The sequence below is a fragment of the Prionailurus bengalensis genome, chromosome D2, assembly GCF_016509475.1.
Source record: "Prionailurus bengalensis isolate Pbe53 chromosome D2, Fcat_Pben_1.1_paternal_pri, whole genome shotgun sequence".
NCBI classification, from domain to species: Eukaryota; Metazoa; Chordata; class Mammalia; order Carnivora; family Felidae; genus Prionailurus; species Prionailurus bengalensis.
The window spans coordinates 70,967,894-70,981,416 of NC_057351.1; the positions used below are offsets into that span (position 1 = coordinate 70,967,894).

General features: G+C 49.4%; 1 protein-coding gene across 27 annotated transcripts in view; it reads right to left on the reverse strand.

The window, feature by feature from the left end:
- Positions 1–7,072: 7,072 nt before the first annotated feature.
- ABLIM1 (actin binding LIM protein 1) overlaps positions 7,073–13,523 on the reverse strand; it is a 300,499-nt gene continuing 294,048 nt past the window's right edge. For all 27 annotated transcript variants that reach the window (XM_043597635.1, XM_043597630.1, XM_043597643.1 and 24 more), the window contains 2 exons: positions 13,144–13,224; positions 7,073–12,050 (listed from right to left, as the gene is read on the reverse strand). In XM_043597635.1, the coding sequence (XP_043453570.1) occupies positions 11,937–12,050; positions 13,144–13,224 (195 nt within the window). In that variant the 3' untranslated portion in view covers positions 7,073–11,936. The remainder of the gene's footprint in view (positions 12,051–13,143; positions 13,225–13,523) is intronic.

Below are 13,523 nucleotides of genomic sequence, written 5' to 3' on the forward strand. Positions count from 1 at the left end.
ACGGGGGAGGGGCAGAGAGAGAGGGAGACACAGAATCGGAAACAGGCTCCAGGCTCCGAGCCGTCAGCCCAGAGCCCGACGCGGGGCTCGAACTCCCGGACCGCGAGATCGTGACCTGGCTGAAGTCGGACGCTCAACGAAGTTGTACGACCAACCAAAGTGCCCTGATAGGACGTTTTTAAACTCTGAAATACTTACAAGTAGCAATGGATACGGAAATAATGTGTGGGCCCTAAAAATGGAGCGATAAGGGCCCGGCTTTCAGGGCCACTTCTCACCAGTTTTCCCTCTATCGCCCCACTCATTGTACTTTTATCCCCCCAACACGAAAGAGTTTTCACGTACCATCCACTTTTTGGCTACATGGGGAAGAGGGAAGGAAACTTCTCCGGTCAAGGGTCGCAGATCCACATTTATTCTCTTACGTGGTTCTAGAGTCCAAAAGTCCGAAATCAAGGTGTAGGCAGGGCTGTGCTCCCCCTAAATCCTTTGGAAGATTCTTCTTGCCTCTTCCAGCTTCTGGTGGCTCCTGGATTCCTCAGCGTGTGGCCACACAGCTGGAATCTAGGCCTCTGTCCTCACATGGGCTTCTTCTCTGCATGTCCCTGTGTCTTCTTTTCAGTCTTATAAGGATCCTCATCGTCAGAGTTAGGGCTCACCTGAATCTAGAATGATCTCATCTCCAGATCCTCTTCATTACGTCTGCAAAGACCTTTATTCCAAATAAGGGCATATTCTGAGGTTCTGGGTGGACATACCTTCTGGGGGTAGGGGTCACTATTTCAACCCACGATAAATGCTCTCATATGTTAGGGTTCAAAAATAAAAACAACTGGGGGCACCTGGCGGGCTCAGTTGGTAGAACATGTAACTCTTGATATCGGGGTCATGAGTTCAAGCCTCATGCTGGGCATAGAGATGACTTGAAATATAGACCATACATATACACACACACACTTACAAGTGCTTTCATGTAAAAGAAGAATCTGTAATCACAACTCCTGGCTTCCTGGTTCTTATTTCCACTCCAGCCAGGCCCTGAAGAGAGTTATGAAATTTCTCGAAGTGACTATCTCGATAGCAAATTTAAGAGTGGAGTTCTATCCACTCTCTCCCTAGCACACAATAGGCTGAAGAAACAGTGAGCACACTGGGGGGAAAAATACGTCTTCTGGTTACAGCAACGGGATTTCTAGGTCATTTTTTCAACATTCAGAGGTTTCTTAAAGTTGTGAGTGGAGAAAGGAGAATGGATGACAGTGGATTGCTTTCCCTTTGAGCACAAGTGAGCCTGACTGCTTCCCTCCCATCTCATGCTTTGTTCAGTCTTCTTTCAGCCTCCTTAATCTCCTTGCAAATGAGGCAACATCTGAGCCGGTTCTGATGTAATCTGTTCAGAGGACTGGGATGTGGGTGACTTGGTGACTCTGTGGGAGGCCACCAGGGACTGCCTGCCTCTCTGTAAGGGCAAACTTCCAGGCCTGGTCTGACTGCTGGTTCCATGAATTAGGGTGACAATGAGTAACAAAGACCGGTGATAGATGTTCGTTTAGTCACAGACCAGCTCCCGGATCTTGACCTGAGACTATGCCGCCGTGTGAGGCAGGGTGTTCCCAAAGCTGGTTGATCATCAGAGTCATATGGGGGACGCCTGGGTGGCTCAGTTGGTTAAGCATCTGACTTCGGCTCAGGTCATGATCCCACGGTTTGTGGGTTCAAGCCCCGTGTTGGGCTCTGGGCTGACAGCTCGGAGCCTGCTTCGGATTCTGTGTCTCTTTCTCTATGCCCCCCCCCCCCCCACTCACGCTCTGTTTCTCTCTTACAAAAATAAATAAATAAACATTAAAAACAAATTGCACAGAAGCTTTTCAATTTGGTTTAAAGATACAGCTTCCCAGCTCCCACCCTAGAACTAGGGAATCAGAATCTCCTTGTGGACTGAAGCATGAGCTTTGCAGTTAGACCTGGGTCCAACCTTCTTGGCTCCTCCCCCAGCCCGAGAGCCTGGGCAAACCAGGCAACCTCTGATCTGTGTATCCAAGGTTAACCCTTACCCGGATTGCTGGTGGGGAATCACTGGAAATGCATGTAAAAGTGTGCATCTGGTGGCAGGCATCTGATTATGATTAAGACACGCCAGCGTTTTACTCTGAGTTGCCTGAAACACCTTGTTTTTGTGGGAAGAAGTAATTGTTCTATTGGAACAAAAATGAAAACAACAACACAAAAAATCCCCAGGAGAATCCAGCTGATTTTTGCTCCTATCTGATGGGAAGTCACTGCCACGAATATTTTCTCGCTTTCATTAAGAAAAGTATGTTCCGAGACAATAGCGGGAGTGGAAGGACGCATACTCTTTTCTGTGCCAACATCTGTCCAGTGTAGAACAAAATGTTGTTCATGGCCAGGCTCTACTTTGCTGAGAGAGGCTGGTGTCTGTCTTTGCAAAGATGGTCGTTTTGACAAATCGTCAGAGAATCGCGTGTGCCAACATGGAGACCCCAGAGAAGGAAGGCAGCCTTCAGAGGAATGTAGCTTTTGGACTTGATGGGAGGGGTGAGAAGCCTACCCACCTGCCAGAGTCTCGGGTTTACCTCCGCAGATTAAGTGAAATACTCTACACAAAGTACTCAGGAGTTCTAGAGGCCTTCACCAAATGTCTGCTGCTGCCACCATCTGTCCTTTCCTCATCATCTGGACTCACGTGCACTTGAGCTAGATTCCCCAGGTCTGCGTCTGGAAGCCACCCAAGTCTTTGCCCTTTGGGATGTTCCGGGAGGTCCCGCCACTAAAACATGCTGTGGGCAAAGCAGAGACTGCCTCTGCTTTGGAGGAGAGGTTTTCCCAAGCCAACTTTTCTTTTTAGCCGAGGGGAAGGGGTGAGGTAAGAGACAGCCACAGGGGGACAGCACAAATAAATACGGAAAACCCTCTCCAGGGGCTGCCATTGTGCTTAGTACAATGGTGGGCCCCGGAGAGCATTTTTATCCAGTTGAGATGAGAATGTAAAATAAACGTAGACATATTACACCCTCCTCCAGAGGCCTGACTCATTACAGCCCACCCCTGAAGGCTGTAGAAGTGAAAAGGGAGAACGCTCTGAGTTTTTGTGAGAGTCCTGGCCTACCATGGGGGAGAAGGAAATCTAGGGTGTGGAGGTAGGTTCTCAAGCCTGGGGTTGGGATTCCCAGAAGCTTTGGGCACCGGTCCTCTGACCACCCTGGGCTTTCTCAAAAGCTGCCAGCACCAAGTCTCCACCCTTCCCAGGGCTTTCCGGCCAACAATGAGCACGTCCAACAGGGCAGGGCTGGAGGCACACCCAGGCAAGGCTGGCCTGTAGGGAGGAGACCCCCCCCCTCCCTTCCAGTGATGGGCAGGAGGGGCCGAGGAGGACCGGTGGCTTTCTGGAACTGAGGAAGTATGCCCAAACACTGGAAGGACTGGCAGCTCAGCCTTTGCCGCCTTGGTTGTTTTGAAGCAAAACAGAAAGATCTTTCCGGAAACAAAGCCATCTTTCATGAAAACGAGTCTCCGCTCTTCTGCAGGTGGCGTTTCTAAGCATCCCTCAGGTAGCTGAAGAGAATTCTCCTGACCGAGGAAACACTGGGGCCCAACAGCTATGAAGCCCCTCGGGAGGAACTGAGTCCTGAGCTGACATCTTTGGATGCTTCTATGTTGGGCACCTACCACCCTGGCTGGCCACGGTGCCTGTGGGGGCCCCTGAGCCTTTCTCTGCAGGACACTTGCCTACACGCTGAACTTGAAACTGGGGAGCTGGGGAGCGAGGGTGGCAGGGGAAGGTAAAGAGCAGCCTGGAATAAACCACATAATACACTTAGCTTGGGACTGGGCACATAAAGGTCTTTATTACACGGCAGCAACTTTATTAATAAAAGCTTATGTTTGGGCACTCCATCTTGCATTTATGCCAGGTCCGGCTCTCCCTGAGGCTCACAATAACCCTTGGAGGTAGCTATTATTATTCCTATTTTCTAGACGTGGAAATCGAAGCTGAGAGAAGTTAAGCAAATTGCCAGTAGTTACACAACCGATTATTGGTGGAGCTGGAACTCAAACCCAGACAGTTTGACCCCATAGCCTGCACTTAACTGCCGTGTAATCCTTTCTGTTGTTACGATGCCTTGGCACATCTTCAGAGGATCTCAATCTTAGACTATCATTGGACAAAGAGAGGGCCGTTTTTGAAGCGTATAAAAAAAGTTGCGGGCTTGCTTTCATGCTGCAGTATTCATATAAAGGCTGGGGGAGAAAAAGCCCAGAACAAAAACTAAACTTCTTGAACGACTGAACTATTTAAAGTAGTACCTAGAAACTCTCCATAGCCAATATCACCTATCGACACAATGCTTTCCTGTGCCTGAGCCTAACGAGCCCAGAACGTAGCCAGAGAGCAAGTATTCACTCCTAATGTATTGATGAGGAAACTGAGGCTCAGAGTGTATGGGGGTCTTGAAATCGAAGTGGGTGACTGCTCTTAACAAAGACCACTGATGTTTTTGAGTAATTACTACGTCCTGAGTGCTGTGCAGCGCTCGACGTGCGTTATAATGTAGCAATGATCTTCTGATGGGTACTAGTATTCGGTCCATTTTACAGATGAACAAGTTGAGGCCTAGGGAGTCTAAATAATTGGCTTTAAGATACAGAGCTAGTGAGCACCTCCCAACCGTTGCTCATAACAGCACCTTGGCGGGCGGTGCTGGGGCTCACAGCCTACTGGAGGGAACTGGCTGGTCTCACAGGGAGACCCTCCTCCGTGCAACGTGCCCCAGGGGATTTAGAATGTGGGAGACGCAGTCCTTGCCTTTGGGAGGTCATGAAGATGGAAGCAAACAGTGTGGGATTTGAAGACAGGCCTCAGGAATCCCAGTTTTGCTCCTTACTGGCTGGTGATCAAGGTTTCATTAGCCACTGACTGAGTTTGCTCTCCTCACCTGTAGGGTAGAGCCACAGTGATCTGTCTTATAGGCCCGACATGAGAAATTCAGTTAACTTAAACCCTGGCACTCAATAGAGGCCTCATTACAGTTGACCTGAAGAGCGGAGACACATGCGAAGCTCATAGTACTAGGCAGCGTTCGAACAGCGTCACACATGATGTTCAACCATAGGCCTGCAAAGAATTTTCTGGGGCAGGTTGGACTGGGCCCATCAAGGAGGTTCTTAGGGTGTGAACTCAGGCTTGTCTTTGATTCAGGGCAAACGGAGCCCCTGGGAAATTCCCACGGGCAACTCCAAGGAGCTATGGACGACTGATCTCAAATAGTTAATGTTGCCATTACCTCTCGTTCCTGGGGCCAGATCCTCCTGCTCTCTACCTCCTTGAAGAATTGGACGTTGTACAGGAGGAAAGCCATTGTCAAGGCTGCAGAGGAAGGAGAGAGCATGGTGTGTTCAGGGAACCTGCAGAGGTTTGGGAGAGCCGGAGGGCAAGATTCGAAGGCGGGGCATCGTGGGAGGAAAAGCTGAGCAGTGGGCGGGGCGAGGCAAGTGCCATTACGAGAGGCCCTGGACTCCCGGCATAGGCTGTGAACTTGGCTGGCAGCGTGTGAGGGCTAACCGCTGACGCGACACAGGGAGTCAGTCTTCAATGCAATGGTGATCACAGCGGCAAAAGCCACAGAGAGCTCAAGATAAGGGCTGCAGGTAAACGCTGGCTGTGGTAATCAGCCCAGAGAGGTGATGCTGGTGCAGGTGGAAACAGAAGCGACCAGAACACAGACCTCAAGCTGGACCTCCTGACCTGTTTTCTACACTAGTACACTCAAGGTACCAACTGTCTGGAGCACAGTCTCGGTTTCCAGCTTGGTGATGAGGGTCCGCGTGAATGCTAGGGTGACTGGCCCCTGCACAGGTGTTACCGGTGGCACGTTTGTGTCCCCCCCCCCCCCCCCCCCCCGTGGCTCTCCACGAATTTATACACTGAAATCCTAATCCCCGATGGCATGGCCTCAGGAGGCGGGGCCTTGGGTAATTAGATCACGAGCACAGAGCCCTCATGATAGGATTAGCATTCTTATTATTTTTTTAAATGTTTTTATTTTTGAGAGAGAGAGAGACAGAGCACAAGTGGGGGAGGGGCAGAGAGAGAGACGCAGAATCCAAAGCAAGCTCCAGGCTCTGAGCTGTCAGCACAGAGCCCTACTCGGGGCTCAAACTCGTGAACTTCGAGATCATGACCCAAGCTGAAGTCGACGCTCAACTGACCGAGCCACCCAGGTGTCCTGGATTGGCACCCTTATAAGAAGGGACATGAGAGCTTGCTTCCTCTCTCCCTGCCATGTGGGGACACAACCAGAGATGGCTATCTACAGACCTAAGCAGATTCTCACCAGACACCAGATCTGCCTGGATCTTGGACTTCCCAGCCTCCAGAACTGTACGAAATGAATGTTTGCTGTTCCAGCCACCCAGTCTATGGAACTCTGTTAATAGCAGCCTGAGTTGACTACGACAACCGGCTTGACAGACCCACAGTAGAATGGCTCTGGTCAGAATAGGGCATCTCGAGTCTACATACACCCTTGTATTTTCCAGCGAGCCCAAAATTGTGGCAGTGAAAACAAGTAAATCAAAATCTAGAAGACTTTCTTCACTTAAAGTCGGTGCTTTGAAAGATGGGTTTCTACCAATGCACTGCAGTTTCTTAGTAAATGGTGAACCACTCACGCTAGTTCAGAAGCTCTTGTCCTCAAGGTTCATCAATCCCCCTTCTTGTCCAGATGATGAGACTGTCACTGTTCTGTGTCACAAAACCAAATACCAGGTAGACCAGCACAGCCCCAAAGCTCTTTTCAATATTTTTCCTTTAGTCAACTTGGCCAATCCGGTCTGGATTCCTGGACTGTCCTGGAACACACCATTGCTATTTGTTGCATTCCCCCCCACCCCCCACCCCCCAACGGCCTTCCTATGTGACAAAAATGCATTCCTAAAGCTTTGGTATTCTGATTTTGTTCTGGTCATAAGTCAGGCTGGTACTTGTTCAAATGGGACAGACCTTTCAAGGGAGCAGGGAAGCAAGAAAGGCAACACGGCATGGAGGCATTTATGAACAGAATAAAGCACACACTTTATTCACTGAGTGGCGAGTGCACAACAGTGACACAGAGTATGGGGCAGGGAAGCGGCAAGTGCTGCTTGCGACAGGAGCGTGGGGCAGGTCGGGGCCATAAAGCACAGCGACGTGGGGCCAGCTGGCCGCCCCTGCCTCTGCATACTAGTATGTGGTATTCGGGGCACAGACGGACACCCACTCACTTTCACGGGGGACACGACACATCTTTCCAACAGCAGCTCTTCCAAATATTCACTTTCATATTTCTGAAAGGGAGGGAAGAACTGGACGTCTTTTGACACTTGCAAAAAAAAAAAAAACTCCATTAAACCAAACTCAAAAGGAAAGGATGGTAAGAGATTTGTCGGCCACTCACAGAAACCACACGCATTTGTTACCGGACGGGTCTGTACACAGAACCCAAGAGGAACATCGATATCGTGGACAACCGTTTTCTCTTCCACAGGATAAAGAAACATGGGCATAGACCATCATCAAGTGGCTCACCGCCTTTCTGGATGTTGGCGTAAATAGTATTGTCTCCTGCTACCTTTGGTGAATAGGTTCCAAAAGTGACTCACGGGATCTTCACTCTTGAGAAAGACACTTTGGGGAAGAATTTTATTTAATGATAACAATTGCCAGTCGATTACATCAAGCGTCAGAAAATGTTGGATTCGATTTTGTTGTGTCTGCATACATTGTTTCGAAAGTTTCTTTCAGCTTAAACGGACCACCTCCCCCTTTCTGAGTTTGCCATAAGTTACATTTGCCCAAATGAAAACACAAAAATCCACATGCAAAGCATATCCATCGCCATCTCCTCATTGCTTCCTGGGCAACAAATGGAAAGCGATTTTTTTTTTTTTTAAAGGCCAAAGTCAACGTTTCGCTTTCTTTCATTACGACACAGTCGGGTAGTTTCCTTAATGTACATTATACTCTAAGGTGGCGTCAACTGTAAATCTCAAGCCTGAAATCATCTTTTTTTAAGAGAACATTCTTCAAAAGGGAGTACTAATGAGTGAGTTGTAGGGGCTTACTCACAAACACTTGGTTTATCAAAAGAAAACAATTTCAAAGATCAAGAAGGTCAAGGCTGGCCGAGGAAGTGTAGACTGAACAGTGACCAGGAATGCAGAAGACGTGATCTAAAAATCGAGCTTGCCTCAGAGGACACAGAAGGGGGGACGACACGGAGTTCCTTTCCTTCCACCATCTTTCCTGACAGTCAGAGAGAGGGCTCACCTGCCCCTTCGACGCGCAGGACGCTAACACCAAGCTTTTTGAAAGAATTTTTAGAAAGACCTACCTAGTCAAAAGTAGTGAGTTTGAATTTTTTTTTTTTAACTTGCAAAAGCGTATATATTTGATATAATCATCTGAGAAGCAATTCTTTAGAAAAAGGTGTTTGCTTTCAAGTGTAAAGAAATTAGGTGAAAGTTTTATAAACATTTCCAGCAAGGCTTCTCTAGGTAGAGTTGACGGGCACAACCAGACTGAGAACGTGAGCTGCACGGGGAGTGCGGGCCACAGTGCCCATGAACTCTGGCTCTTCTGCGTGAGGTTGCACAGAACAGGCAGTTTACTGCTAGTTATTGAACGAGTCACATGAAGAACATTTCCTAACTAACCCAAACCAAAATGTGGGTGCACGGCGGGCTGTACAAGTTCCCAAATGATCTTCACGTCTCCTTTTACACCACACAGGAAGACTAAATGGTATCCTGGCTCTCCTGGGAGAAACCGGAAAGGAAGCCCTGACTTTCATGTTGCCAGAGGCCTCTTTTGCTTCATGCAATCGGTGTGTGCTTAAGGAATTGCAAGTAGGCCCAACCCTCAAAAATGGAGCCCTTGGGGGACGTGCCAGGAAAGTTTGCCAGCTGTGGGAGTCCTTCCCTAGAGGGAACAATCTCTGTTCCTTTGGCTGCGTTAACAAGTGGAATTTTTATGTGCGGTGCAGAGTGGGGTTCAAGCAGAGAACGCGGATGTCCTGCACGGTGGCCTGGACGTGCCGAGGACAAGCATGCCGAGCCCGGTTTTTAAAAAAAACAGAGAGGCCATTGTAGCCTATAGAATAGATTTGGCAGTTAGGAGAACCAGGTTGCCCCACGGCCCATCCCTCCAGCTGGAGTCTTCTGCCGGGAGTGGAGTCGGGGAACCCGCCTCACGATATGGTTGTCTACAACCCCTCCCCAGAGCACAGCGCTGCTCTGCCCGCAGACGGGAGGCTACTGACGTTTTCTGGTAATGCATTTTTGCATGGTGCAGTTTAAATGAGCTAGTACGCTCAATACGGAAAGAAGCTTCCCACCCCCGATCCCCCAGTTGGATGCAGAATTGAATTCAGAAGATACAACAGAAGTAGAGTTTCACTGGTGGGAGGTTTTGGTTCGGATCTTTAACTACCACTGCGATTTTTCTTCCACTGACATTTGATCTATGTGCACATGGGTCATAATTCATTAACCAATGAAAACATGGAGAGCCCTTTCTTATCCCCGTAATGAAAAACTTCTCTCCACCAGCCTAGCACGGACACCCATTTGGCCGTGCTTGTGACTGATTACTGGGAATACCCTCTGGTCTCCACTCCTCCCACTGGGCCAGGGCAAAGCAAGGACTAGGATACGCGGGCCTGAGGCGGCAGGTGCAGGAGAGGTCGGAGGGAAGTCGGGGCGGCAGAAATACTGAACGAGGCAAGAGGCACTAAACTGCGAGCTGCGGTCTGGAGGCTTCAGACCCAGGAGGAGCCGGTCTTCTTTCGTCCACTCCATCAGAGCCACTTGCAAAACGCGTTAGTAGGTCCAATGCGCGCGCGCGCGCACACACACACACACACACACACACACTCCTATTTGTGAGAACAGTCCTCAAACATTCAGTGTCTAGCACTGAAAGGACAGGCGGCTTTTGATCCCCTTGGGGAGGGTGCAGGACAGTGCTACTGAGCAGGCCCAGAGCTCAGCACAGCACCCGGGCGATGGAGTGCGTCACAAGTTAGAGGTTCGCAGTACAGGCCCTGGAACAAGTTTCCTTGCTTTTTACCACTGGAGTCAGTTACCAACTAGTTCAAATACTTGGTGCCAGCAGGAAGAACTTCTGAGCCTTTATTATCGGAGGCATAGGAAGAGAATTCGCATGATTTCTCCTTTGGCTTTAAAACAGAGTTTCAATTCCTAGGCAGAGCCCCCAGTGCACATGAATAAATGTGAAAGCCTCCTGTGTGTGGAGCTGGAGAGACCCTCCCTCATCCGACTCACAGGTCATTTGAGCCACGGCCGGAAGCTGCCGGGAACCGTGATGCGGTCTTACACGCGCGTTTTGGTGAAATCCCAGGCCCCGCTTTAAATCTCGTGTTGCCAAATTGGTGAACTCTGGTGCGATGCTCCGAGCTCCACACACAGCCCGATCGGAGGTCTGTTTCCTCCTCGGCGTGCTGCTGACCTGAGCTCCATCAATCACGGAGGATGCTGGCTTCTGACCCCAACACCCTTCCACGAAGGATGCCTTGTTGGGTGCGGTGTAGCCTCACTCTCGCCCTTTGAGTCAGCTGCACGTGTGCAAATGTTCCTTGGAAAAGCTGCCGCCTGGCCGGACAAACGTTCAAGCAGAAGTGAGATGTAAAAGTACACGCAGACTCCCCAAACTACCCTGGGTGCGTCCACGTACGCGCACGCGCGCGCACACACACACACACACACACACACACACACACCATGAAGTCAACAGAGCTAGGCAAAGAAGGAAAGCTGAAAAGGCCAAATTAAATCAGTCTGAAGCAATGTACCCTGGAGTTGCAGAGATTGCAGAGAGAAAAGCGTGCCCTTTCCTTAGCCGACTACTGAAAAGACCTCAAAAACCCCCCCAAAACGCCGGTGGGCTTGATCGGATTCAGAGGATGCTGGGTGGAAGAAGGACTAGCGTGGGCGGGACACATTTCTTTGTGTTTTTTTGTTTTTTTTGTTTTTTTTCTTTTTGCCAAGAGTGCCGCGGCCCCCCTGGGCAAAAGTCATCCAACAGCACACAACCGGAGAGAACCTCTCCCTTTCCTTTCTGGGCGGTGGGGCCGGGGGACAGCTGCTGTCCGTGGTGGGGAGGCTGAATGAAGCACACAGTCTGAAGCAGGAAAAGAATGAAGGGAGATATTCCTTTCGTGCCATTTCCCTCTCTTTCTCTTAAAAAAAAAATTTTTTTTTTTGTTTTTAAATAATAGCTAAGTAATTTGCCAACCAGGTCCTAGCAAACAGTAGAGAAAAAGGAGCGTGTTAAAAGTGACTCTGGCTGCTATTCAGCCCCCTCAGAGCAGAGCTTGCCCGGTGGCCCGACGCTGATCTCCATCCTGCTGGGGGGCGCAGGTCGGGCTTCGCGAGGCCAGTGAGGACACGGGTGCGCAAAGTGGTGTGCCCGCATGGATATGTCCCTCAGGCTCTTCCTTCTTAGCCACAGTGCTACATAATAAATATATTCCTACCTCGGAATTACTACAGCTGCCTTTTCTCCATGCGGCGTCCTAAGGGCACTTGCTGGCTCTTACCCATACGGTCAGCACTATTGTGAGACAACAGTTATAGGAACTGTTGCGTACATAAGGTGATGGAAAAAGGTCACGAGTGTGGGGAACACAGAAATTTCTATCCTGTTGCTTCTTGGCAAGTGTTGCCGGTGGTGGGTCCGAAGTGTGGCTCGTGGGCGTTTTCACCAGGTTTCCCCTTTCGTCGTTGCTGAGGGACAGTAGCTTGAAAGTTCTCCAATCAAGTTTGGGCCTTAACACAACATCTTATGTGTCACCGCCACGTTAGTCCTTTTTCTACCTGCTGTCTACGCGGGGCGGGGGCGGGCAGGGGGTGGGGGAGGCCTAGAAGAGTCTCGCTTTCTTCTTCATGTCGTTGCGTCTCCAAAGAGGTAACTTGTCAAATTCCTGTATGGACATTCCAAAGATTTCCCGAAACACTTCTGGGGCTAAGTGGCGCTGAGAAGGGAGAAAAGATCAGTGGTTAAGTTCCGGTGGCCACCCGAATGGCCTTGAGCCTTGAGAGTTGCTCTCAAGTCTACAGGGGATCATTGTGAAGAGCAAGACAGAATGATGGCAGAGGAGCTTACTTCTTGAGCTTGTTAGCAGGCCCTGGCCTCACTGGATCCTGACCTGGTTGGCCCAGGGGAGGCACCCCCGCCAGGAGACAAAAGAGCTCATAGAGTATTGATGGTTATTGAATATACTTAATGGTGATGGGACATAGGAAGGTGACCCATCACCCCAGAGGCAACTCCATTTCAGGTCGCTGGGATGTTGAGGAGATGCAGGGAACATGGACCATAGTAATAAGAAAGCCAGAGAGAGACTTCCAGAATGGTCTCCGGGGAGCCCAGGGGCTCCCTCCTGGCTCAGCGGCAGGAGTTTTGGTGGATGCCTGGGCTGTGAGGAGGACAGACTCCATCTGTTGTCTCTCCTAAAAAGTTCCCTCAGGATAGTAGAGCCTTTATTCTCTGTGCCAGACTGACTTCACATACACAGGTACTGCCTTTTGTCAGGGAGAAGTAATGATGCTTTTTAAGACTGGCAGCCAGAGGTTTTCTTAATTAAAATCACTCAGATGGAAAAGTATAAAGATCAGCATTCCATGTCTGAGGAGGTCTCGGGTGTGTGCACCCAGAGAACCCTTCAACAAGGCATGTGGGAACAGCCAAGAGAGACACTCTTCGTCCAGCACTCCCTTCCCTCTCGCGACGAGCTGGGCCCAGGCTCAGGGAAAGGTCAGGCTCTGGGGTATCTGAAGAAGGATGCATTCCACTCTACAACCCCGGCCATCAGGATGACGACATCGTTCCCACAGAAAATGACTAAAATCATACTGTGCCTCCTGGGTCATCTTTGGGGTTTCACCACACATTTAGGCTGATCTCTAAAGTGTATATTTGGGTTTTCATCCCAAGTTATTGTAGTTCTACCTAACATATGAGGTTGATTCTTTTCTTTTTTTTTGCCTGGGGAAAGTTGGGGGAAGTGCACAGGTATCTGCAGTTGGGACTAGTTATTTATGTATTTAGTTAGTTAGTTAGTTTACCTCCAGCCTGGTTCTGTCCACGTCTCTTAGGATTTTGTTGCGCCCTCTGTTGGTCACCATCAGCATTTCATATGGAAATATCTGAGAAGCAAAGAAAAATACCTCTTCTAGAGCACCGTTGTCCATTTTATGAACAAGCAGAATCTACCTAAAATCTAGCACTCCCAAGATAGAGCTTCTAAGACATTGTAATTATAGAATCTGAATGATGGGTGTTCCTCAAATATCCAATGGACAGGGACCAGTTCTCATACATTCTCAACTCACCATGTCTCATGTGACCCTGCGCCTTTGGAGGGCTTTGTAGAGTGAAAGAATACAAACCTATTATGTCTTGGGGGTAAAGGTAAAAATTAGAAGTGAAATGACAGGAATGTGGT